The sequence below is a fragment of the Grammomys surdaster genome, unplaced genomic scaffold (genome assembly GCF_004785775.1).
Source record: "Grammomys surdaster isolate TR1022 unplaced genomic scaffold, NIH_TR_1.0 241, whole genome shotgun sequence".
Classification (NCBI taxonomy): domain Eukaryota; kingdom Metazoa; phylum Chordata; class Mammalia; order Rodentia; family Muridae; genus Grammomys; species Grammomys surdaster.
The window spans coordinates 5,785,839-5,810,472 of NW_021604686.1; the positions used below are offsets into that span (position 1 = coordinate 5,785,839).

Below are 24,634 nucleotides of genomic sequence, written 5' to 3' on the forward strand. Positions count from 1 at the left end.
TGACCTTGAGGAAGTCACTGTACCACGGCATAGTATCAATTGCCCATCTGCTCGGTGGGGGTGACATCACTGGCACTGCCCTCAGTCTTTGGGTGAGGATTAAACTTGTTAATATTTGCCCAGCGTTTAGACTGGAATCTGGTGCAGAGTGAGCAGTACGTTAAGTTTGTTAAACAAATAACAAATTCCCCTTCTTCTGGACCCACAGTGAGGCGCTAGCCTGTAGAGGAAGATCTGGGATTACTGATGGATGGGGGTGGAGGTGTGTGTGTGTGTGGGGGGTAGCGGAGCAAACTTGCTCTAGCAATTGACAAGTCAGAGGAAGGGAACCACAGAATCAACCAAAGAGAGGTGGTTGGCCTTGAGGGAGAAGACTCTATTCTTTGGCCAGCTCCAACAGAGGCTTTCCAAAAAATCCGGGCCAGTAGCTGCTGGGGGGTGGGAAGGACAGGAGGGGAGGTTTACAACCCCACCCTAGGCCTTGAGATCAGTTCCTCAAAGGACAGGCCACAGTCTGGTGGCTAGCCAGAGGCAGTTTTCTTAATTCCGGAGAAAAACATATAACACTCATCTATCGTGTTTTGGATTTATTTTAAGGAACCAGAGAAGCATCTCTGTCCCCACCCCAAGTTCCCACAGTCATCCTACATCCCAAATGAGGAGCTGGGGGCCCTCCTCTGCTGCAGATCCATCCCGGGCTTTCCATCTCACCGTGTGACTTTTTTTTTTTTAAATGTGCCAGGAATTCCTCTCCCACGTGGGGTGGACTCCGAGGTACTCAATTAAGCAGCCAATGAAAAGTCAGCTCTCCGGTAGCAAATGACCCTGACACTTCTTGTAACATAAACAGTTGAAACGCTTCCAATTAGAACTGGAGACAGAGCTGTTTGAAGTCTTTTTCTTCAGTCCCCTCCTTCTTTAAAATAATTGTCAAGCGCTTCGGACAGTGTGTTGTGTGCATCTTTCTCTAGCATAAAATAAACTCATTTCCATTTCTTACAAAATTTGTGGGGTGCCATGGGGGTGAGGGTTCTGAACAGTAGCGAGCTTTGAGCTTAAGGGACCTGAACCTAGGGCCCTGCTCCCTTTCGAGCTCTGGGTTCTGGTAACAGAAGAAGGAAAAAAAAATCCGAGGTGATAGGGCGCACTGGGAGCCAGAGGTTCCTCAACCAGACCTTCAGAGAGGGTTGGAATGGATGGATGGATGGATGGATGGATGGATGAGTGAGTGAGTGAATATCTTTCAGTAAATGCTCATGTAGATTCGGCTTGCACAAAAGAGTTTCTGAGTCTGGCCATGGATCTGGCTGTCCTGGATTCCAACTCTAAGCTCTCTGCCTAGCTCGCGGCCTATTACTAAGCTTTGTTTGTGTGTTTGTTTTCAGCCTCTCTTCTATCCTATAAGACCGGCCGTCAGCCAGGCCTTGGGAGTGAAGTGAGGACGTAGTGGGTAACCATGGCCTGCTTTGTATCTATTTAAACGCTCAAGGGCTGTCCTTCCTCAATGTGGGGAGCACTGCTGCATGCAGTTCGGCTCTGCCGTGGGGGCGGCGCTCGGCAAAACCGCATCCATCACGCTCATCCTGCGTGTGGCAGGCCGGGTGCTGGCGCCTGGGTTCACGGGAGAACTCAATGTGGAGTCTGCCTTGCACTAGCTCACGCTGACTAGTGGGGTCCTTGGGAGCACCCTTGCCCTGGCAGGAGACGCGGAGACCGGAGACAGAGCTGCGGCGCTTTTCTGTACACAGTCCGCGTAGACTCGACCTGAAAGCCCAAGGCATCGGCGGCCGCCAGCAGGAGGGCGCCATCCGAGCCAGTCCGGAGGGAGACGGAGGAGAGCGAGGCCGAGTAAGGCGCCTTGGCTTGGGCATCTTGAAGGCATTGTGTTTAATAAATCTGGGCGACAAGCACACCCGCTATCTCCCCCCCCCCTCTTCTCGGCTCCCAAATCAAGACCTGCTGTAGGACCCCCAGTTTAAGGGGTCTTAAAACCCCTGCACTTTGATTAGGAGCTTCAAAGAGATCCCTTTAAAGTTCTCCTTTCTCCCCAACCTCACCTCTCCTCCCCTTGACACCCCACCCCCAGCACTCCGCAGACCAGGACAACAACAACAAAAAAAACTTAAATGCAAGTTTAAAGGGGGGTGGTGGAGAGGTAGAATCTCAGACTTCCTCCTGAACGCGGCCCATAGAAATTACCTATTTCAGACGTGCGCAGGAGTCGGAACATCGTGGAGTTTGGGTTTTGATTTTCTTTTTCTTTATTTTCTTTTTCTTTCCTTTTTCTTCATTTTTTTTCAGGGTTTGTGTGTGTGTTTTTACCTTTTATTATTTAAATTGATACGTTTCATTACTAGGGAGAAAAATAAAATATTCCTTTGATACACAAAATCAAATTGATATTTAGCCTCTGCTTACTTTTTTATGCATGGCTCCTTTATACCACATGGTAGTGACAGATTGTTTGAGCTGGAAGGAAAAGCCATTCAAAGCTAATTAAGCAGCCATTCCAAGCACTATTTGCAAGCGGGAGGCTCAGAAGCCTCGGCATTTGTCAGCGCTCCCCCACCCCTCGTGGTTTTGACTGACAGCTCCGGCCAAGGAGTGACAGCTCCCGGAACCTCCACCAATTACTAGTCGAGAGTCTCTTTGCTGGCCTGTGATTGGTTTCTAGGCTTGCTCAGGGGCGTGGCCGGCGCGCCCCACGTGGGGGCTGGAGCGAGAAAGGGGCGGGCCGTGTAGGAAGCGGGTGCGCCCACCCGTGACGTAAGGGGGAGGGCAGAGAAGGGGGAGGGGAGAGGGAAGCTCCAAAGAGGAGCCATTTTGAGACTAATGGATGCTTTGGCCAGATGCTCGCATCTGTCGAGCTGGGCTTCTCCCCGCCCCCCTCCCCTTTTCGGTGCGCATCGTACACGATTTATGTTTTTATTTAGGAGAATAAATAAATGAAGAGGGGAGAGCAGTCGAGGCCGGAGCGGGCGCTGAGAGGCTCCATCTCGGGGCGGCCGCTCACGTGGAGGTCCCCGCGCGCTCCCAGCTACTCATTAAGATGCAAACGCGAAACTCAGGCTCCTAATGAGGGGAAAATATAGATTCCGGGGGCGCGCGGCCGGCTCGCGCGCGCCCGCAGCGGGCCAGGAGCGCGTGCTTGCGTTGCAAGCTCGGTGGGAAAGCGGGGAGGGATCCGAGGACACCTGGGCGGCCCACACGGCGTTGGCTCTCCGAGGCCCGCGGACCTAGGGTGGGCAGTGTGCCCCGACGTGACCCCCTGTCTGCGAGCAGATGGGCCCCAGAGTCGAATGTCTACGCCTCCTTGGGTGTCGAGGCTGGTGACTCTGGACGCTCCAGGCTCGCAGTCTCTCTTCCACGGGTGGCTGCCGATGCATGTGCCCGGGCAGGCCAGCAGGCCAAGAAACGGGGTCGGAACTCTGGGTCGTAGCCAGGAGGGCCCCAACTCCGTGCATTCCCTTCTACACCATCTCGGGCCCGGAACACAGCTGAGGATCCCGCCTTGGCAAGGCTTAGCCTGGACGTAGCTGTCCCCAAAGGGCAAGAGCCCCAAGTGGGGCTAGCCGCACTACTGAGCCTGTTGTCCGCAGACAGCCGGGCCCTTCCATCTGCGCGGCCCGCCAAACCAGAGTTCTCAGACTTCCCCCTCGCCGGCAGCCGCCGTGCATCAGAGGCGCTGTTTATTTGGCTTTCTGAAAAGAAGGGCGAATGAACAAAGGAGAAAAGCGGGGCGCCCAAGGGTGGGAGAGGGGGCAGAAACGGATAAAAGAAAGAGAAACTCAGTTTGGAGAACAGTCTTAGAGGTCGGAGGTAACTTTGGGAGCCAGCATTTTATCGGTTCTAAATCTTTTGAAGTGAAAACATTAAACTGACAAAGTGATTCTGTTTGTTTTATAGTATCTAATTGGGCTGCTTTGCAACCCTAATGAGATTAGAGGGGGGCAATCGTTCGCCGCCTCTGCAGAATCAACTGATCCATTACTACCAGCCACAGGTTTTAAGGATTGTACAGCTTGTCCTTTTTTTTTTCCTTTTGTTGTTATTCGTTTTCTCTTTCTCCCCTCCCGCCAAATAATTATTTGCTAGTAGATCGTGGGAAAAAAAGAGGAAAAAAAACCCTAGCAGCCCAGGACTATAATATATATCTATTTATTATATGTCTTTCGGTTAATTCCTGATGTGAGGAGCGCTGTTTTTCACTCCCAAGCGAAAGTCACCAGCGGGTAGGGCCTGATTGCTACTTTTCATGCATAGTTTTAGACACAAGAGGGCATTGTGACGTCGCGCCCGGCGGCGCCCAGTCGCAGTCCGAGTCCCGTGGCCCCACGTGGGAGCCTCGCACTCCCATTGGCCAACGCTAGGCGAAGCCGCCACATTATTTTGTTACTTTTCAGTCCCTATTTGGAACTGCTCTCGCGGCAGTTCAGACCTCGTGCTCGGCCCCCTTCGCCTGTCTGTGTGTGGTATCCGCAGGTCCGAGGCACTTTTTTTTTTTTGAGTGCGTGTACGTGTGTGTGTTGAGTGCGTGTGTTTGTGTGTTTTGGGGGTTTGTCGCGGCGCGGAGAGGAGAGCCAGGCTGGGAGGAAGGAAAGAAGCCGCAGAGCTCCCGGGCTCGGGCTACGTCTCCCCCTCCGGTGCTCTCCAGCCTGCGCGCTCCTAGGCGGCAGAGACGCCGACCGCTCCTCGCCAGAGACGCGGCCGATCCACTTGAGAGCGAGAGGACCCCTTCGCCGAGGTTTCCTATGCCGGTTGGAGTTAGGATGCCAGGGCGTATTATTTGCACCGACTGAGCCCGGAGTTCTTCCTCGGCCCTGGGAAGGGCTGGCGGCAGCGACAGGAGCAGACGGAACAGCAGGCTCTCCTCTCCGGGGGGGGGGGGCGTCGAAGCGCCCTCGCTGGGCTCTAGCCCTCACCCACGGTCCTCAAGCCGTCACCTCGGTGGCCTGCTTCCTTTCTCTTCTCGCCGCGAGCTCCGGGCCCGACCGCCTCTGGGATCTGACCTGCGCGCCCCGGATGCTCCGGGCTGCCCAGACGCGCCCCCCTCCAGCCTCATCGTGGTGATCGACCCGTGAGGGGACAGGAGAAACCCCCCCCCAAGCCCTCCCGGCCTCGGGATCCCGCACTGGAGCCGCCAGGGTGCCGATGATGTCCACGCAGACCCGGCTTCTGACACTGTCCACGCAGCCTGGGGAAGGCGGCCGGCCGCAGCCGGCCGAGCCCTAGGCGCACAAAGCGCGAGCCCGCCGACGACTTTGCCGCTCGCTCCGCCGCTCTTTGTCTGCACTTGGGGCGCACGCCCGACTCTGGGATTTCGCTGCGAGAGCGGGCTGGGGGGGCCGGGGGCGAGCTCTCGGTTCCCCGGCCGCCCCCCGCTCGGGCTCGCCTCCCCCCTCCCCCGCACGTCCCCTGCTCGGGCTCTCAGCGCTTCCAAGCTCTCGGAATCGCGACCCCTCCCTGCCATGTATCCGCAAGGCAGACATCCGGTGAGTAATTGCAACTAGGCTTATTTAAGCATCTATCATGGCAGGGTAAACGAGGCAGTTTATCTAGTACCTCCATTTTGCTTGTTGCTACCTTTATGGTGCGCGCGCGCGTGTGTGCGCTCACACAAAGGGGCTGGGTGGGTGGGGGCGCCGTAGAGAGCCAAGGGTAATTGCGCTCGAGTGGCCCGGGCGGCCTGCGTTGGAGGGGGACGCTGGCTCCAGCCCCGGGCCCCTCTCCTAAGTCATCCAACTCGCTCCCTCAGCACTTAGCCGCGGGAGCCCTTCTGGCTTTGGGGGTGGTCGGGATGCCCGCTTCCCGGCCCCGTCGGGAGAGCGTTGAAAAACTTGCTGGGAAGGTTCTGGGCTGTGGGTGGTGGCCTAACCGGTGGCTCCCGGCGGGGAGGGGCCAGGGACCCGGAGGAGGCACGGGGCCGCGTGGAGCCCTTCTGATGTGCCCACTCCTCTCCCCTATGTCGTCCTTGTGGGCTCCAGGCACCCCATCAACCCGGGCAGCCGGGATTTAAATTCACTGTGGCCGAGTCCTGTGACAGGATCAAAGACGAATTCCAGTTCCTGCAAGCTCAGTATCACAGGTAAGGCGGGTGGGGGGTGGCCCCGGGCTGGCGAGGAGGGCGGCCTTGCGCGCTCCTGCTACCCCCCGCGGGGCCGAGGGGGGGGACGTCGACCCCCGGCGGCGGGGCGGCTGGGCCTCCGCCTTTTGTTTCCCCTCACCGAGCGCGCAGCCTTAACCCTTTGCGTTCCGCGGTCGCCCAGCTCCCAAAGCCCGCCCTGTCGAGGGTCGGGGTCTTGGCGCTGGCGTCTGGGCCTGCCCCCGCGTGGCCGAGACGAGTCCCCTCGCCAGATCTAGGGAAGTTTGGAGTTGGTACTGCCAAGCTCCGGGTGGTGGGCAGCCATCCTCATTGCCTGGACGATGCTGGATAATGGGGATACTCAGGGTGCCGGGCAAGTGAAGTGGCTCTCTGAGACCCTAGGGTCCGGGTCTCGAAGGTGGCCTTTTAGGCGCCAGGCCTGAGAGTCTCCTCCTGCCCTCACAGCCTCAAAGTGGAGTACGACAAGCTGGCGAACGAGAAGACAGAGATGCAGCGCCATTATGTGATGGTGAGAGGCAGCCCGCAGCAGGGCGGAGGGAGGGCAGGGCAGGGCATCCAGGCTTTGGGTCCAGCTGGGACAGACGCAGGCTAGAGCTAGGCCCAACTTCAGGACAGCCCCCTGGAGGACTCTTTTCTTCAGCTTCCTCTTCCCTACCACTTGGAGGACCGGCCGAAAGAGAAACAAACCCACATTCCTGGCCACCTTTGTAAAGAGCATTTCAGTTGTGTTTTGAAGGTTTCCCAAAGGGCTGGTTGCCTTAAACTGGTTAGCAACATAAGAGTTGGAAGAGCCCGTGTCAGGGTTGTATAAAAATCCCTCTTGAATCACTCCTCCTGGGAGTGTTCGGAAACTTTTGTGTGGCAGCTGGGATCTAGCTAGGACAGAAGCGCCTACTTTCCTTCCCCAGAGTTTTTCCAGTTTGGAGGAACCTTTTAAAGCCTCTGTTGAGAGTCTGGTCCTCTCCTCCCCCAGTTAGATCATCTTTTAACCCTGAGTTCAAGTTGACATCTTTGGGAGCGGGTATGGCAGTCACTTAAGGGCAGGCGGGCAGCAGGCTTTCCACATAAGAGACCTTCCACCCAGTGCTCACCTACTCTCAGAGGACAAGAGGAGGCGGGTATGCAGCGTTCCCTGTAGAGCCCGCACCTTGTATAAACAGCATATATGGTACATGGGGTGCCTGTGGGAAGGGAAGCCCAGCTCTTCTTATTTTTGAATATAATGATCTGAGTGGAGAGGAACACTTGGCCACTTCCCCCTGTCAGCCTTATACCCCCATAGACTGCCTTTGTGGGTGGGTGGACTTTAGTGACTTTGGACCCAATGAAGGGTTAGGTTAAAGCCTTGGGGGGGAGGGGTAAAATGGGAAGTGTCCTGTGTTGCCTGTTAATGACCCCCCTTTTTTTGTTTTGTAGTACTATGAGATGTCCTATGGCTTGAATATTGAAATGCACAAGCAGGTAAGTGCTTTCCTTCTTATATAAATAATATATATTTAAATCAGGAGATGCGCGATTTCTTCCTAGGGGTGGCCTCTCACTTGAAAATCAGCCTGGTTCTTTTGGTATTCCCACTTGGCCTTGAAGGGTAACTGTTCTGTGAGTGCTCTGAATGAATGCCTGGTGCCTAGGACAGTTGCAGGGTTATGTTGAGCTTTTAGCATTTGTGAACTTAGGCCTGGTCTGGGATCTGAGTACATAAAGGACCAAAGGGAAAGTTGGCCAGTAGCTCCCCTGGGTTCTGTGTGACCCCTGGAGGTAGAGCGTTGGCTGTCTGCTTTTATCTGTTTCAGTGTAAAATTCTCAAAAATGAAACACAGGCAGAGTTTCTCGTGCACCTACCTCCCCTCCCCATTTCTTTTTTTTTCTTGTGCGGGGGTGGGGGAGACTTACTGCCTTGATAAGTTTACATACACTTCAAGGGCCTTAAAAGCCAGGCTGAGCTGTCGAAATGTAAGGGAATGAAGCCACTAACGGCCTAAAAAACTTAAAGCCAGAGTGAAATGCAATCCTCGTGCCTTGCATTTAGGAGCGAGTTTCTCAACTCTTTATTTGAAGGCAGCTGTGTCCCATTTCACAGGAGGAAGCTGAAGCCCAGGGGTGAAGTAACTTGCCCAGGGGCCAGCCTCACCAGGCCTTTTGAGCCGGCTGGCAGTTGAGCTCAGCTTTGTAATCCTGAAGTCAAACCAGTTTAGCTAGTGTGGTATCCTTTGATGGGTATGTAAACTACCTCACCTTGTCACCCTGTAATAACAGTATACCTCAAACCCAGCAAATACAAACACTCTTTATCTCCTGCATATCAGTAGCTAGTCCTGAGCTAGGCCAGGCTGTGGGAGAGGCCTGTTTGTCTATTTGTGTTCCAAGGAGAGGCTGCCTATAATTTGGCTTGGCGGACGATTAGCTTTCCACTTGGCACGTATAAATGGCGCAGGCCGGTTGTTCTTTTTAACAATTGGTGTTCTTGAAATCTCAGAAGGCTGTTGACTCACTCTAGCCTTTGGTGACCGTGACTTGAATGGATTTTCTGCTCTAAATTAACAGTCATTTACAAGGTTTAAATTTTTGCTCTTTAAAAGGGGGTAGGGCCCAGGGCAGGTGAGAAGGACAGGTGACCCCAAGGGGAAGTGTGCAGATTCCTGCCCGCTCCAGTGGCTTCTTATAGACACGTTTGAATCTAGTTTCTTTTCCCTTCCTGTAGGGAGTCCTGCCGCTGGGTAGCCAGAGAGGGTCCGGTGTTTAGTCAGTGATATGGGAAGCCATCTGTGGTTTCCTGAGGAATTGGTTCCCTAAGCATGCACACAAGGAGGCTGCCACATTTTGGGTTCTTGGCCCACAGAAATAATAAACAGACATGGCTTTATGTATAAAGAAGATTCTGGAGAGGACAGACCAGAAATGGGTTCTGCCTCATTCTAGGTAGAACTGGTTCAGAGTCTCAGGTGTTTTAAGGACTTGGGGGGGGGTTATTTATGCACAGTTCAAGGTACCGACACTTCCTTGCTTTCTCCAGTTCTCCCCCTCCTTGTGAATAGTATCTTGGGCGTGTTTTAAAGAGGGTAATTGCACCCAGGTTCAAAATTTATAGCAGTAGTTGTTGTTGTAAGAGCTTCTAATTAAGGTGTAATATGTCCTTGCATGTTGAGGGCTGCATGGGTGGTGGTGCCTGTGTCTGAACACATGGTTGTTTGGCACAAAGAAGTTACCTTGGCTGGCAGAGCAAAGCTATTCTGAGCCCTGGGGATGCTATGAACTCAGAAGAGCTAAGCGTCTCAATGTTCTCTTGGTAGTGGGGTTTATATACAGAGCAGCTGTGTCCATCTGGGATCTCTGGCCATTCCTCAGAGTTCTAAGATGGGAGAGTGCCTGAGATCTGGCCACATTGTCTTTAATCCTCTCAGCCAGTGGTGGGAGAGAGGGATCTTTGCCCTCTTTTTTAATAAGTGGTGAAACCAAGGCAACCAGGAAGCCGGCATGGCAAGACCTAGAGGCTTTTTTCAGGGCCTCAGCGTTCTGCAGCTGAGCCCTTTGCTCCAGGTGCCTTACCTCTGCCTTTCAGCCCCTTCCCAGCACGAATGCAGGCTGAGCAGTCTCTGGGTTGGGTGAACTCACCCTGTGGCTGTGTCAGAACAAAGAGGCAAAGAGGTGGAGAAACCCTGACTGGGAAACAGGGCTGTACACCCCTGACCTAATGGCGTGCTGGCCACTCCCTAGGCTTGCAAGGTTTTGTAGAAGAAAACCCTGCCACTAATTGTAGTGTGGGTCCCGGGTGCATTTGGCGGATGGTGGTTAGGCCTGAGCAAACAAGTTTATCAGCTGACCTGTTTAGCGGTTGACTGGTGTTTTATCTGCACACACAATCAAGTGACTGGAGTGCTTGAATTATTCATGCAGTGTCCTGCCCTCTAGACTTGACTGTGTGATTACATCTGCCTGGAACAAACAGGCTGGATTCTTCATCTTTAAGCGAGTAGGGGTGGGGGTGGAGACTGAATGTACTTTTATATAATAGTCTACAGAGCTAGCACCTTGGGAAAAGTGTATCTGGTCATCCTCAACCTACGCACACGCACACGCACAACACACACACACACACACTTCCAACACCACCACATATTTTTTCAAAAGCTCTTCTGGCTCCATGGGAAATACCAATTAGCTGAGAACCTTTCGTTCTGCCAGATGGTCCCTAGTATTGACAGTGGGCAGCTGATGAGGTACGTCCAGCCCGTTTTTATTTTACTGAGAGGTTAAACTCACTGTGGCTGGCTCTGTCCCTGGCTGTTTTTCTGTCTCCCCTCAGCTCCCCCCCCTCCCCCAATCTCTCTTCCAAGCTGTCAAATCTCAGAGAAGTAATAAATGGGCCCTCCTACTCTTCTGCCTCCCTCCCTAATTATGGTAAAGCAAAGATTACAGAATCACAGGCCTGGCCTGTGACTTGAAGAGGTCACCACCTCCCCCAGGCTCCTGCTTCCAGGCAGAGTGTCAAGGATGATTCAGCTCAGTGAGGGCCAGGGAAGCGATGATGGCTGACCGGCTCATCAGTCCCCGTCTTGTTCCTGCAGCGCCTTTCCAGTGTCAGCAGCAGATGACAAAGCCAGCTTAGAAACAGACTCCAGAGCAACTGTCATGGCAGTGGCTTTGAGACATGGTGCTGGGGGAAGCCGGCAGGCCGGCCTTTCACCCTCTGTTGGTGAGCACTGATGTTTGGCAAGCTGACTAGAGGCATTTTGATTTGGGGGCAGCATCATGCCAATATTAGACAGTCACTATTTTCAGTAACCCAAGCAAGTCCCAGAGCCCCAGAGCTGGAAGAGGGAGCGCTTTGGCTTCTTATCCAAACCTTTGAAGTCATGGATGAAGAAAGTAGGCTCAGAGACTGGAGCTGGCATACCCAGACTTCCACAGTCACAGGTGGTCGGAATGAATGCTGCTATTGCAGACTTGCCCTCTTTACCCCAGGACTCCTGGAGCCAGCCCCTTTTGGTAACTCATAGCATGCTGTGTCTTTAATTACCTCTGCTTGTCCCGTGCTATTATCCAGCCAGGCTCAGACTGCAAACTTGGCTACACCAGAGTCCAAAGTACCCCATTTGGGGTTGTATAACCATGTCAGCTGAATGTTCTGTGTCCACAGTCCTGTCCCCACTTGCCAGCTATTTGCACAGCTAATGATTGTGTGTTTGGTAATAAGACAGAGGGCAGGTTCACAGATGAGTTGAGGGTAGTAAAAACCCTGACCGTTTTACCCTGGCCACAAGGTGGCCATCTACACAGGACTGAGGACTGAAGACCGACCACAGGCAACAGTTTTCTGGAAAGACCATGCCAAAGAGTTGACAGACTTTGGTGGCAATAGGATGGGGATGCAGGCCCTGGTACTAGGGCAGTGCCTGTTTGTATGGCGTCTGGGTTGAGCTGTGAAATTTACTTCTTTCCCGGGGGCTCCTTCATTCACCCACACGGTGTTCTTGCACTTGAGCTGCCTTGTGGCTCCTCCTTGGACTCATGGGGGTTGTGTGATCTCCCCATCAGGGTACCATCTTTGCTGTACCTTGGGAATTACTGAGCCTGAAGCTCTTTTTACCTTGTCCCATCTAGCTAGAGGGTGACCTACCCCTCAAGGCTGCCTCTCAGGCTTTGGTGGATCCCTTGTCTGTGGTAGACGATAGAGGTGTACTGAGAAAAGCTTTCTGTACGTCCCCCGAGTCTTTTCCTTCTTGTACGTCTGACCAATGAGACGACCCTAGTACTAAATGAAGGTAGACAAGCCTGCTGGGAAACCCTACTTCCAAATCTATTCCATAAGTTCTTCTGAAGCAGGATTGTGTGGTTACCAAGAGTTTCTTCTCTCTCCCCTCTTCTTTGGAATCCTTCCTCCATCCAGGAAGGGTCTCATTCACTTAGGGGCTTCTTTACTGTGGTCCTCAATTCCACATTGTTGAAGGGAAGGGAGAGAGAGTTGGCCGAGGAATACAAAAATATAGGTCTTTCCATAGAGGCAAATGTTTTTCTGTATCACTGTATAAAATCTCAGGACACCAGGAGCCAGGAGGTGATAAACTGCTCTCAGCGGGGCTCACCCCTGTGATCCAGCACAACACAGTATGAACCTCTTTCATCTCAAAGCTATGGAGGATGCAGGCCCCTTTGCCAAGCACACACTGTATGTAATAGGTGCTCAGTAAACACGTGGGGTTTCCTTCTTTGGGTTGTGGGCAGTTGGGTGGCCCTACACTGCACAGAGCCCTGGGAAGGAAGTGGGGGGTTGTAATTGTGGGCTGCCTGCTGGTCTGCAGACTCTCTCTGTGGTTCAGCATAGTCTCCTCAGCAAAATGAGAGAGTTGGAGTCATTCCCAAAACGGTTATTAGGGGTCTGGGATGTGCTGGGTGTGGGCCGGGGTTGGTTACACAGCTGAATAAGACACCATTCCCTCCACTGGGGCATCAGGCCTCTAAATAAGTAATTGCGATGCGGTGAGGTAAGCGCTAACACTGCCGCCACAACACTTGCTTCACTCTTCCCGGGAAAGCAGAGCTGGTCAGAGGGTGTCCCTGCAGGAGGACTGTTACTTGAGTGGAACCTTACAGAGCTCCTCCCAGGTGACAACAGCTCCAGGGACAGCAGTGAAGTACATTCAGGAAGCCACAGTCAGGACAAGTGGATTGGGGGAGGGCAGGTGCCCCCCTCACCCCCGCACTTGAGAACTGAGAAGGTGGTGATAGGTATGCAGCACAGCATTATCCGAAGGCCTCTCCACCCTCACATGCGCAACTCAGTGGCTCCCTCTGTCCCCATATGGCTCTCTAGGGCTGGCCCCGGTCCATCTGGCAGGGGGTGGGGGTGGGGGGAGGCTCCCTGCGAATGTGCGGCCTCCCCTGTCTGCTTCCCCACCATCCTGCTTTGGTTTGAACTCTATTCCCCAAAGTGGCATTGTCTCCTTCCTCGTACTGGTAATTCTGTAATGACTGGGTATGACCTGCCCCTCCCCCATATTTAATTCTCATCAGCCCGGCTCTCCACTTTCCTATTAATGATAGCAGCCAGCAAAATAGCTTTCAACATGCCATTGACAGTCTGGCTTAAGAGCGCACTTGAGGCAGTGGTAGACAGCTGAAAGCACCCATAATTGTGTACCAGAGTGAGAACTGCAGGCTCGAGGGCCTTGTTTTTATATGCTTAAAGGGACAATATCTTGTTTTCAACAAACGATCTCTGAGACACATCCAAGATGCTTTCTTCCTTCTCTTGTACCTCTCCTCCTCCTCTTGGCTCCTTCTTCTCTCTCTGGCCTTTCAGAATAAAGGCTCCCCTCCAGCTGGGGCTGAGCGAACTTACAGAAGAGGAATGATGTACTCTGAGCACAGTGGCAGAAATCCACTGGGCTCGCTTAGGGCATCATCTACTCCAGACCCAAAGCCCACAAGGTCAGCCTTTCCCTGCTGACACCAGAGCAGAGACTCTCGTGCTGGTTGGCATAGAGTTTTCAAGTCCTTTTGTTGGCTGGACATGTTGCATGTCAGTCAGAGACTTGGGGATTTGGGCTTCTGAGCTGTGGCTGAGTGTGGAGGCTGCCGTGACTGGGCATGGAGAAAAGAGCCAAACTGGGTGCCAGATCTCCCTGTCAGGTCAGATTCCCGGAGGCCCACCGTTCTGCAGTGCCCTTGGGTCTGAGGGGCTTGTCTGGAAACCAGGAGGGTGAGCACGGAGGGACTGGTATTCTTAATTGAAAGGTTGTACCAAGCTTGAGAGGAGCCAGAGGAGATCTCTGGTAACTCTGGAGATTTTACTGGGCAAGAGATCCCCTTTTTCTTCAGTTCATCCACCATGAGTGGCAAAGTACGAACCCAAGTACCTAGTGATGGGAAGGGTAGGAGTCCAGAGGCAGGGAAGATCTGTCAGCAGCTGGAGTTTAGCTGTAAATGATCTTCACTTCTTTCCATAGACAAGTTCTCTTAGCAAAAAAATTGGAGCCTGAGTCCCTTCCCCTTCCCCACACACGCCTTGAGTGACAGTCTGAAGTTCTGAGATAGCTCTTACTACATCTTTGCATATGGACACAAAACTGGGGATTGTGCACATGTCATAGACGAAGGTAATACAGCCACTTGAGATTCCTGCAGCGCTTGATTGCCAAGCAGATGAGGCATTTTCTTCGGAAATACTGGGGCGTTTGCTTCCAGAACAAGCATATCAGATACCTGAAGAGCTGGGTGTGGAGATGACCTGTTTGTGCCTGGAGGGGGCTCGCCTGTCAATTTGGGTGTGGTGGGGTGCGGTGGGGGGTGTGGAGCTCAGGACTGAAGAACTGGAATGTTTTGTGTTGACTGGGCCTTGCTGCCTGCCTGGCAGTGAGGTGACATTCTGTAGGTGACTCGGAGGCTGTGGTCTAGTGTTCCCTTTTTGATTGTATGCTCACCAAGGTGGTGATTGTAAAAGGGTGGTCAGTGACCTGCACCTTGATTTGGAAAGTATTTTCTGTTTGTTTTCTTGCTATCTCATCTCAAGTCAAAGGGGGAAGAGGAGGAAGATGGGAGAAGGGGGTGATAAAACTGAGGTGTGGAGACAAGAATGAGGAAGCGCCAGGTGACACTGCCCTGTCTGGGTTGTGAGAGGAAGCAGGCTTGCCTTACCTTGGCTTTTGGTGGTAGAGTTCCTAGGGCTTGGCCTTTGTTTATCTTGGCATTACAACCTCTTCCAGGTTTGGGTTGGTTGCTTGTAATTCTGAGAATGACTCTGACCATGTTTAAACTTCTTTAATTTGTACCGGAAAGGTCCATCTTCGCTCAGATGGAGAGACAAAGTCAGCCAGGGTTCTTCCCTATCCCATGGTCTCAAGGGACTGTGCAGTACAACCTGGGCCAGGCGGGACACCTCCTTCTGGCTTACTGAAGGCTTTGAACTCCACCCAGTCCAGTAGCCATGTAAGTGAAAGAGAGAACAAGGCCACCTCCACTCCCCAAGACCATAAGTTCTTTCTTGATTCCAGGTTGGAAGCCAAGAACATTGGTCAGCCAGGCAATGCTTCAGGAGCCAGGGGAAGAGGAAGGCAGTTTAGCCTAGACCGGTGTCTTGGGTCCTCACTACTATTTTTTCTAGCAGAGACTCCTTCCTTTGCTTTCTCTCTAGGAGGAGACTATAGCCCAGTTTAGCTTTGCCTCAGAGTAGAAGTCCTGGGGACCAGCCTGGAGGAATTTTAGCTCTTAACAGCTCCTGCCTCTGCCAGTCAGGTTTAGGGATCTCACAGGTCATCCCATAGGAAGTGAAGGACTTCCTTGAGTCAGAGTCACCAGCAGCTGCCCTCTGCTGCCAGGGTCCGCCTGTGTGGATTTGACAGAAGCTTTTATGTCATAGCCTAAAGGGGGAGGGGTGTTCTGTAGCCTTTAGCTTTCCCCCACCCTGTTCTTTCACTTGAATCTTACCCTGCTTCCCAAGAGACTACTTCTTTGCAGATACCTTAAACTCCTATGGCAAAAGCCTGGGGCCATTTCCCAGGCCTACAGGATTGGGGAGGGTTTCTGACAGCCATTTTTATATAGGTGAGAATGGAGGTGTCAGCAGATTTGGAGTTTTCTCTCAGGGAGTCCAGGTCCTCTAGAGAGAGAGAACCAGGAGTTTGGGGAGTGGGGGGATGGGATTCTCCGGACAGCTAGAGTGAAGCGTTGGAGTCTCACAAATATGGGTGTCTGTGCCTTTTGTACCCTACCAGTGTGACTCTGAACAGCTGCTTGGCCTCTGTGTGATTTTGTGAGTGGTAGGATGGGTAATGATCCTACCTGCTAGAATAGCGGAGTTGTCTAGAATTTTTCACAGCCGTGGAAGTGCCATGTTTTCTTCGTTGCCCAACATGGTTGCCATCAGCTACGTGGACTGTCGAGCAATTGAAATGTGGCCCTGTGGTGGCTGAAGAACTGAGCCTTAGATTTAATTTACATCCGGTTGGACTAGGCCCTGTGTGGCACCTGGGCCATATCATGATCCCTGACTCAGAACCACTTTGGGCTTTGGTTCCAGCGCCCAGATGTCTTTATATAAAACCTTTTATGAATTCAGTTAAAAAAAAAAAGTGCCTGCATTGGGTTGAAATTAGCCTGCCCTGGGACTCTTACCCACTGGTTGGCTGTCAGCAGCACGGCTGTGGTCCTGACAGATGTTTGCAGACATTGCTGACTGTCCTGTCTTCTAAGAACCAGAATTCGATAGCACTGGTTGAGAAGACCCTTGGTGTAAGGGAAGAATTAGGCTCTAGACCTGGGAGATTTGGTTGCCTTCGACTTGCTCTGTGGAGAGCGATTCCTTGCCCTCTCTGGACCTCATCCACTGCATCTTCGAGGTGGGAGGTTTTCTTCTCTCTGTCTGAAAAGTTGGTTTGAGAGCCAGTAGATGGTGAGACAGCGCCTGAACTGACCCTGACCGCTGACCCTCTGAATTTTAATGTAAGGAGGGGGACGTGCACCATGCTTGTGAGAGCAAATAGAACAGAGCTCTGTTTCTGCCTACTCGGTCTGCTGCGGGCTACCTTGGTTTCCCAGTGAGTACCTGTCCTCAAAATGTCAAAGCAGTTGGTTCCATTTGTGACCCTGACCTGGTGAGGAGACCCCCAAAATTTAATGAGCTGCCTCAGCAAGGGTAATGTGACTTTTACAGCCTGTTGAGGGGTAAGGGGGGGAGATTTGCATAATGCTCCAAGGGTGGGGGTTAGGTGGCTGGGGGTTGCCATGGCAACCCTACAGGGATGAATTGAGAATTTTTTCCTCCTCACAGGAGTTGGCCATTGGAGTCTGGGAAGGTGGGGGAGGGAACAGGGGGTTATCCAAGGGGAGGACTGAGGAGAGGGGAGGGGGAATCTTGTGGATGAGTGGGCAGCTTGGGGGAAGGTGTAGTCTGAAAAGCCCCCTCTGTTCTCTCCGTACAAGCAGGCTCTTTGAGAGCTGTCTCCGTTCACAGGGGGCGGGAGGCAAGCAGTTTAATGTGTTTGGGAACCAAGAAATTAAAGTGAACAAATATTTAAAGATTATTGGATCTTGTTAACAGGAAGCTGGACGGGTGGAAAGTGAGGGTTAGAGAAATGGAGGTCTTAAGGAGTCTTAGAGCCCAGGGAGAGACGGGGCTTGTCATCAGGCTCTGTTCTGTCTTACCAAGTGGGGTGCTTCCCCTCCACCCCTGTGTTTCTAAGAGCCCTCAGCGTGCTGTACCCCCCCTCCTCCATGCTGCAGAAAGGCCCAGTGGGAGGACAGCCCCTGGATGGGTGCGGGCTCCAGACTGAGTTGCAATTCCTTCCTCCTCAGCCCCTCCCACTCTCGCTTTGCCTGGCATGCAGGCTTCTTACAAGAACAAGGAAGGCCCATTGCTTTCAGGAAAGTGCCTAGAAGGGTCATGTCACCACTCAGAAACCCCAGGCTCTCTGGCTGGGGAGGCCCTCGTGACTTCCTTCCTCTCTGCCCTCCTCATTGTTCCTTCCTCTCATGGGAAGGGCACGGGGGCTGATGCAGGAGGTGTTGGTCGTCGGTCGTCGCGGGCCAGCCTTGCCATTTCTGCCCTGTGAGACAGAGATCTTCGGGGTCATGCGGAGACACGGGCACTTCCCTGTACTCAGTCTTCCTAGCATAAAGACTCCAGCAGGCTTCCTCAGAGGGCGTAAATATTTAATGGTGTTGTAGTTATATGTAATTTGATCAATATGTCAGTGCTAAGAGAGCCTTTAAGGAGGCTTACCTATCACCAAGCAATCTGTGATGTAAACCAGCACCCCCTCCCTTCCCTCTGCCTCCGGAAGCAGCAAGCATCATCTCCCAGGCTGCTAAATGGGTCATTTATCCCTTTCTTACTCCTCAGCGGGGTTTGTAGCATGGAGGGAATGGCCCTGGGAACGCCACCCTGGCTTTTGTTAGCTTCCTTGTTCCTCCCCTGCCCCTGATTTTCTTTCCTTTGTTGATAAATACCACCTGTCTCAACCCAAGGAGAAACTGCCAGGCCAAGGGTAGGCGCCATCTTATTCAGTAATTGAGGAGCTATCAATTTAGAATTGCTCAGGAAATAACAAGGGATATGTCAAATCAAAAGTGCCCAGACATTTTGTTCTGGAATCTTCTAATACTTGCTTGCTGGGCGGTTATGGAACCTGGCTTCTGGGAAGGTAAAGGCCAGAGCCACATCCATCTACACCCCAAACTCTTCTTTTTTTTAAATTCAGGATGACACAGGTTTGCTTTAGTTGCTCCAAGAACTTGGTAGGTAAAACCTGGCTGAAATGGGGGGGGGGCACCCCAGAGCTGATTTGACACCCTACTTCAAATGCAGGACTGGATGTTGAAAGACAGGATTCTGACTCTCCTGAGATCGTAGCGGTAGGCTAGACACAACTGGGTTGGACAGTCATTGGTTCAGTGTGGCTTTGAAGTATTGCATGCAGCTTAGGTGTTGGGCAGATTGAATGGCTCAAGGGAAGATTGGACTTCAGGACCTAGGGAGTACCGCAGGCTTGCCCATTGTCCGCCATTCATCCGGCTGTCAGGGTGTGTCTTTGTACACCCCCACTGCTCGTCCCTGTAGGCATTCCTGGGGCTCTCCGTTTAGCAGAGCCGTGTGAGGAAATGGGAAATCAGAGGTCACATACCAAATCAGGCCGGTCCAGAAGTGTGTGGCCGTCTAAAGTCTGAATATGGCCCCCGAGACCTAAATGAGCCGCCCGGTTTGCCCTTCTCGCGTATCCAAGTAACGTGAAAGAAAGCCTGGAGAGGAGAAGTGGTTTGCTTAAACTTGGCGGAGACATCTGGGAGTAGAAGCTGGGTCATTCTTTCGGCTTTAGAGCTTTGAGTGCTCTTTAAACGTGGCAACCCCCCCCCTTCCTCCCTTTTGGTCTGGCTGAGGTTAAAATGAAATGAGCTCTCGTTGTCCTCCGGCACAAGCGACCAGGCAGCTTAAAGCTAACTAGTGATGAGATGGTCTAGTGGAGTGACTGTCAGAGACACTGTGTACTACTATGTCAAGCATGGCCAGCTAAAGGAAGCCAAAGACTGACTGGATGCTGAAGAGCCTGCAGCAGCTGGGGGTGAGGGCTAAGGGTTGACGCCAGACCCTCCTTACCTCAGTGTCATAGATCAGGGGTCGGGGCGGTCTAAAGTTGGAGCAGATGCAGGTAGCAGATTGCTCTGACAGCCAGGCACGCAATTTTAGGGTATTCACGAACCTTCAGTCTCTGGCGCCCGATGTTGTGGGAGATCTTTCATGAGGAGGGGGATCTGGGACTGAGGCTCCGAAGGCACAGGGAACTGAATGCTCTTTGGGAATTGACACTGCCCCCCCCACACACACACACAATGTTGTTTCCTGCCTTTTATTTGCCTAACAATCTCAACAGACACCCTATTGGTAGTGCAGATTCCCAATGTGTCAAGCAGGACTAGGGCCCTTCCCTGTCTTCCATCTGTCTCAGAAATTAGTAGCCCGCAGCAGCAGTATCTTTCTTTCTACCTGCAACGCTGCCACCTTTGAACTGTACTTAAAAAGCACTTTGAAAAAGCCAAAGCAGCCTCCCCAGACACCTTTCCCCAGAATGTTCAAAGCAAGCCATCTTCTCCTCCCACCACCTCTCAGGTAGATCTGAAGACCAGGCTTACCTGCAGAGAGCCATGCCTGTGTGCTCAGGAGGCAGGGAGGATGGGGCTATGCCTGACCCTAGCTGCCACACTGGTAGCATGTTGTGCCTGAGCACCGGGAGTTTCCTAGTGCATGCATTAGCTCTTGTGTGGTGTGTGACCTGTCTTAACTGTCGAAGTCACACATCTAGATTCTTGTCCCCCATTTTTTTTTTTTTTTTGGATCGGGTGCTGGGAGGTTGTTTGAGTTGGATCAAATGTTGTTTGGACAGCTGTTGTAATCAGAAATGCTGTCAATCATTAGCCTTGACGGTCGATTTTCTTTCAAAATCATTTCTCTGAGCTGTCTCAACCTACTGAGGTTTGGCTTCCTGGCCGGAAGTCATTTAGTGGAGTCGCTTAATGGGTGAGTGTCAGTTTCCCCCTCTGGAAGATAGACTGTTAGTAGGCGCCTTCCTGCAGGGCTGTGAGGGTTAGTACATAGAGTGCTGGTGGCAGTGGGCTAGGTAGATGTTTCGAAGCGTTTTTGTCTGGGCAGCTGGTTCCCTTCCTTGTTTAACACAGTGGTTCTCAACCTTCCTAACGGTACTACCCTTTAATACAGTTCCTTATACTGTGGTGAGCCCCAACTATAAAATTATTTTCATTGCTACTTTAAAACTGGAATTTATTACTCTTAAGAATTGTAAGCCAGGCTGTGGTGACATATGCCTTTAATTCTAGTTACCTACCCCTACTTGGGAGGCAGAAGCAGGCAGAGCTCTGTGAGTTCAAGGCCAGCCTGTTCTACAAAGTGAGTTCTAGGACAGCCAGGGCTACACAGAGAAACTCTCTTGAAAACAGAAAAACCAAACCAACCAACCAAGAATCGTAATGGAAATATCTGAGATGCTCCCCCAAAGGGGTAGCAACCTACAGATTGAGAACTGCTGTTCTAATACAACCCTCCTAAGAAATTGTTCACTAAGTAACTATCCTATTCCTCTTTGAACTCACTGGAGTACACAGCAGCCTGTGCACAAAGACAGGAAAGGCTCAGACCGTGCGTCTGTGTGGAGAGGAGAGTAAGACAGGTAACAGAGACAGAGGCCAGCTCAAGCCCCAGACAGTGAGGTCTGGTGGTTGCAAAAGCTCTCCAGATGTAGTGTGCATCTCCCCCAGTCCCCAAGTGCTCTTGGTGACTTGTCAGGATCTTTCCGCCAGGCAGAGGCCTCTCTATCATGCTCGAGCCCAGGTGTCAATACCCTAGGCTTCTTGAATGTTCTTCTTGAGAGTTGTTCTGACAGCTCCTGTGCTCAGTTGGTGTGTGTGTTTGTGGTGCTGGAAGACGGATGAAGTAGGGAAGAAGAAGAGGAGGAGGAGGGAGAGGAGGAGTGACAGCTTAGTTCAGCCACCCACAGGGCTCCTCAGCAAATCCAGCTGTGGTCACTTGGCCAGGGTGCCAGGCCTTGACAGGAACATGGCTGTAGACCCTTTTCTCAGGAATAGAGGATTGCTGGGCTCTAGATCCGGTAAGGTGTGAGAAGTTTCCTGTAAGAAACCAGTAGTCACAAGCTTTCCTATAGGCTGGGGGGAAGGAGAATACAACATCTTTTAATTTTCTCTAACCACTAAGACCCTGACCCTTGACCTGATTAGTGGAGGATGGAAGCTCTGTCTGAAACCCTTGAGAGCTGTAGTAGGTCAAATGGCTGGCCCGGATCAGAGTCTGCCTCTGCCTTCTGACTGTGTGTTGGGGAATGGATGGGGGCAACGAGAGACCCAGCGAGCTGGCTTGTGCCTGGCCCATCTTGGCATAGACGTTCACCCTCTTTAAAGGGCTTAAGCCATTGCCCACCTCCATCTCCCAGCTGACTGTCAACACTTCCTCCATCACAGCCCCTTCCGAGGATGTTACCCACATAGGGAATCATAGCATAGGCATACTGCAGCACGGAGTCTACATATACACGCACACAAACGCAGTGACACGAGAGAGCCGAGGCACGGCTCAGTCACTCATACCCTTGCTGTGTAAGCGTGAGGACCTGAGTTCAGAATCCCAGTGCCTAGGAAAGAGCCTGGTGTGTCCGAGGGAATCTCCCACCCAGGATTGGGGCTCGCAGAGTCAGGAGGATCCTAGGAGCTCGTTGGCTTGTCAGTCTAGCGGAAGTGGTGAGCTCCAGGTTTACTAACGGATTCTGTCTCAGTAAATGAGATGTCAGATACACACGCACATATATGTGTGTGCAGGCAGCGTACGTGTACCACATACACACGCACATATATGTGGTACACCACACAGACAAGAGAAAGAATGAGTACTAGTAATGTTATTCTTGGGCCAGATATTTATTGAGCACGAACGGTTTTCTAGTCATTGCTGCTCTGATTGTGTGAGGCCAGAGTGCCTGGGCCCGGGGTGCTTCCTCAGCAGCTGGGCTGGTGATACAAAATGATGACGTTGGGCCAAAGGGCGTTGTCGTTTTGCCCTTTATAGGTCCTGTTCTTAGCTGTTCGTTCTCTGCCAGTTCATAGTGAGATGCAGGCTGGCTCAGCAATTTCAGAACTTCCTCCCCCTTCCCCTATTCATTGTGAGCAAGTGAGAAGGGTCCTGTTTTGGGGGGTACACTTACTTCTTTCTGTTTACGTAGGCTAACTTAGACTATACACAGTGATCTTCCAAGAACCCTTACTTAGAGCAAGAATGACCGACATCCCTGAAAAAGGCCAGAGTCTCTGTGGTTAAGAGTCTTGCAATACAGAGAACAGCCCAACGGAACAAACAATTTGTGACCAGTGAGGTTGAGAAACCTTGACGTGTGTCATCTCTGTTGCTCTCTGCCACCATTGTGCAAATGTGGGTCCCACCATCTCTTAGCTGGAATGCTACCTGGCCTACTCTCAGAGATCTTTGAAATTGGGGACCACACGGATACAAGATGGTCTGGAGTTTGAGGGACAGTCCTTCAAAGTAAAGAATTGTTCTGCTACAAAAGCACAGAGCAGTGCCTGCTGGGTAACACTGGCCCTGTTTCTGAGGAGACCTAGCTGTTCCCTCATGGCCCTGTCCTTATCCAAGAACTAGGCAGGTTCTCTGGATTGTACCATCTGGCCCCACAGGATACAGGGCTGCTAAAACCCATCAGGCTCCTGTCAGGGCCTGTTCTCTCCATAAAATGGGAGACATTCTCTTTAATGCCCAGTGGCCTCCCGACTCTTAAACTAGGAAGAGGTGCTGGCCCCAGGAATTCCCCAAGGCCAGAGTCTGTTGGTGAGACTTCAGAGGGCATTGTTTTTATCTGAGGCACACTAGATTTCGCATGCAGAATCATCTGACATGCAGATGATCACAGGTTTTTAAAAGGCTGTTGTCATGGTTTTGTCAGAAAGATTGCCTAGTGCTGGTGAAAGCTTTGAAGGCTGCTCTGAGACCTTCGTCCTGGCTGCTCAGGGTTCAGACAAGATAAGAAAGCCAATTCCAAGAGTTGTCTGTCAGCGTCCCAGGCCTTCCTGCCGGGCTCAGTTAACCATTTAGCAGCTGTCTTGATCTGAGATCTCAGTCACTCCACACATGGTCCCACTGGAAATTCTTTGTATTTTAAACATGGGCTTTGCTGGGAAGCTGGGGCGGGCAGTGATCTGATGTTGTGTGACCAGCTTGTATGAGGGTGTAGGGAGGGGCTGAGGAGATGGCTCCGTGGTTAAGAGGGTGTAGGAAACCACTGGATCCATTCTTAGACTAGGCCCTAAGGACTGAAGACTTACGTACTGCAGGGGTTAGAGGAAACGGTCCAAATGAAGGATGGGGGTAGGAGGGCACATGCTACTGCATATGAGGCTAGCCCTGGGAGAGCCCTTCACTCCTTGAGGCGCTGGGCCTCTCTTGCCTTTGACCTCTAAATTGGGGCATCGTTGGGCACTGCAGTTCTCTCAGCCCTCGATTTCAGTTTGTCACAGGTTTTCTGGAATACGGAAGTGGTTTTTGTTTTGATAGAGTAGGGATTCTTTCTGGAGGTTGTCAGGCTGCTAACATAAGTCTCACATAGACCGCCTCCCCTGTGAAATGGTAGCTTTCTAACACATAATCACAGTGCGGTGGGTGAGTGAGTGGGTGGGGGGGGGAGAGAGAGAGACTGACTATCTGTCTGTCTGTCTGTCCGTCTGTCCGTCCGAACGTCCGTCTGTCTGTCTCACTCAGTATTTCAGTGACTTGATTTGTGGTCTCTCTTCCTTTACAGACAGAGATTGCAAAGAGACTGAACACGATTCTAGCCCAGATTATGCCTTTTTTGTCACAGGAGGTAAGGCCTTCTTTCATCTCTTTCCTCTTCTGCCTCATGTGGCTGTGTTTCCTGAAGCCCAAGCCCCGCCCTCCCTCTCATACTGATCCAGCTGGGAGGGTTAACAGGCCTTCTCCGCTGACCTGGGGACAGGGATCAGATCACAGGGACCAGGTACTCCTTTTCCAGTGGGAAAATGGTCCTCTGCCACACCTGAGGAGGGTCTTGGTCTTCATCTGCAACTGTGATGAGCCCTGTGGCCAGTGTCCTATACTGTGACTAGTGTCCTACACGGACTTTACCACCGGCCTCAGCTTTCCAGGGTATAGTCCTATACCTGGTTCAAGTAAGGCTAGTTGGTTGGTACCCTGCTCCCAGATGCTTAAATGCCCTCGAAAGGCACGATATCCAAGTCCTGTCACTCTGAATACCCTTTGGGAGACACCCCCCGCCCCCGCACTCTCCAAATGGAGTCAAAGGCTGGACTCAGAAGCATTTTGAGGAAAGTATCTCCAAAGAGCTGCCAGAGGTGGTGGGCAGACCTCTGGCCCCTGTTTCTGTCCTGTCTGATCCCACTCCAGCACAAGCAGGGCCAGGGCCCACCATTCGTTTATTTCCCAAGGTAGCTAGGACCGTATCAGCTCTCTGTTGATCTGTTCTAGATCTGAGG

The 24,634-nt window shown here is 52.1% G+C and overlaps 1 protein-coding gene across 12 annotated transcripts in view; it reads left to right on the forward strand.

The window, feature by feature from the left end:
* Nucleotides 1-4,401: 4,401 nt before the first annotated feature.
* Nucleotides 4,402-24,634, forward strand: part of Tle3 (TLE family member 3, transcriptional corepressor) — a 44,507-nt gene continuing 24,274 nt past the window's right edge. For 9 of the 12 annotated variants that reach the window (XM_028774587.1, XM_028774586.1, XM_028774588.1 and 6 more), the window contains exons 1-5: nt 4,425-5,492; nt 5,985-6,085; nt 6,548-6,611; nt 7,520-7,564; nt 23,923-23,985. In XM_028774587.1, the coding sequence (XP_028630420.1) occupies nt 5,469-5,492; nt 5,985-6,085; nt 6,548-6,611; nt 7,520-7,564; nt 23,923-23,985 (297 nt within the window). In that variant the 5' untranslated portion in view covers nt 4,425-5,468. Of the gene's footprint in view, nt 5,493-5,984; nt 6,086-6,547; nt 6,612-7,519; nt 7,565-23,922; nt 23,986-24,634 lie in introns of all 12 variants that reach the window. The other 3 variants (XM_028774584.1, XM_028774589.1, XM_028774595.1) reach the window with 1 other exon arrangement.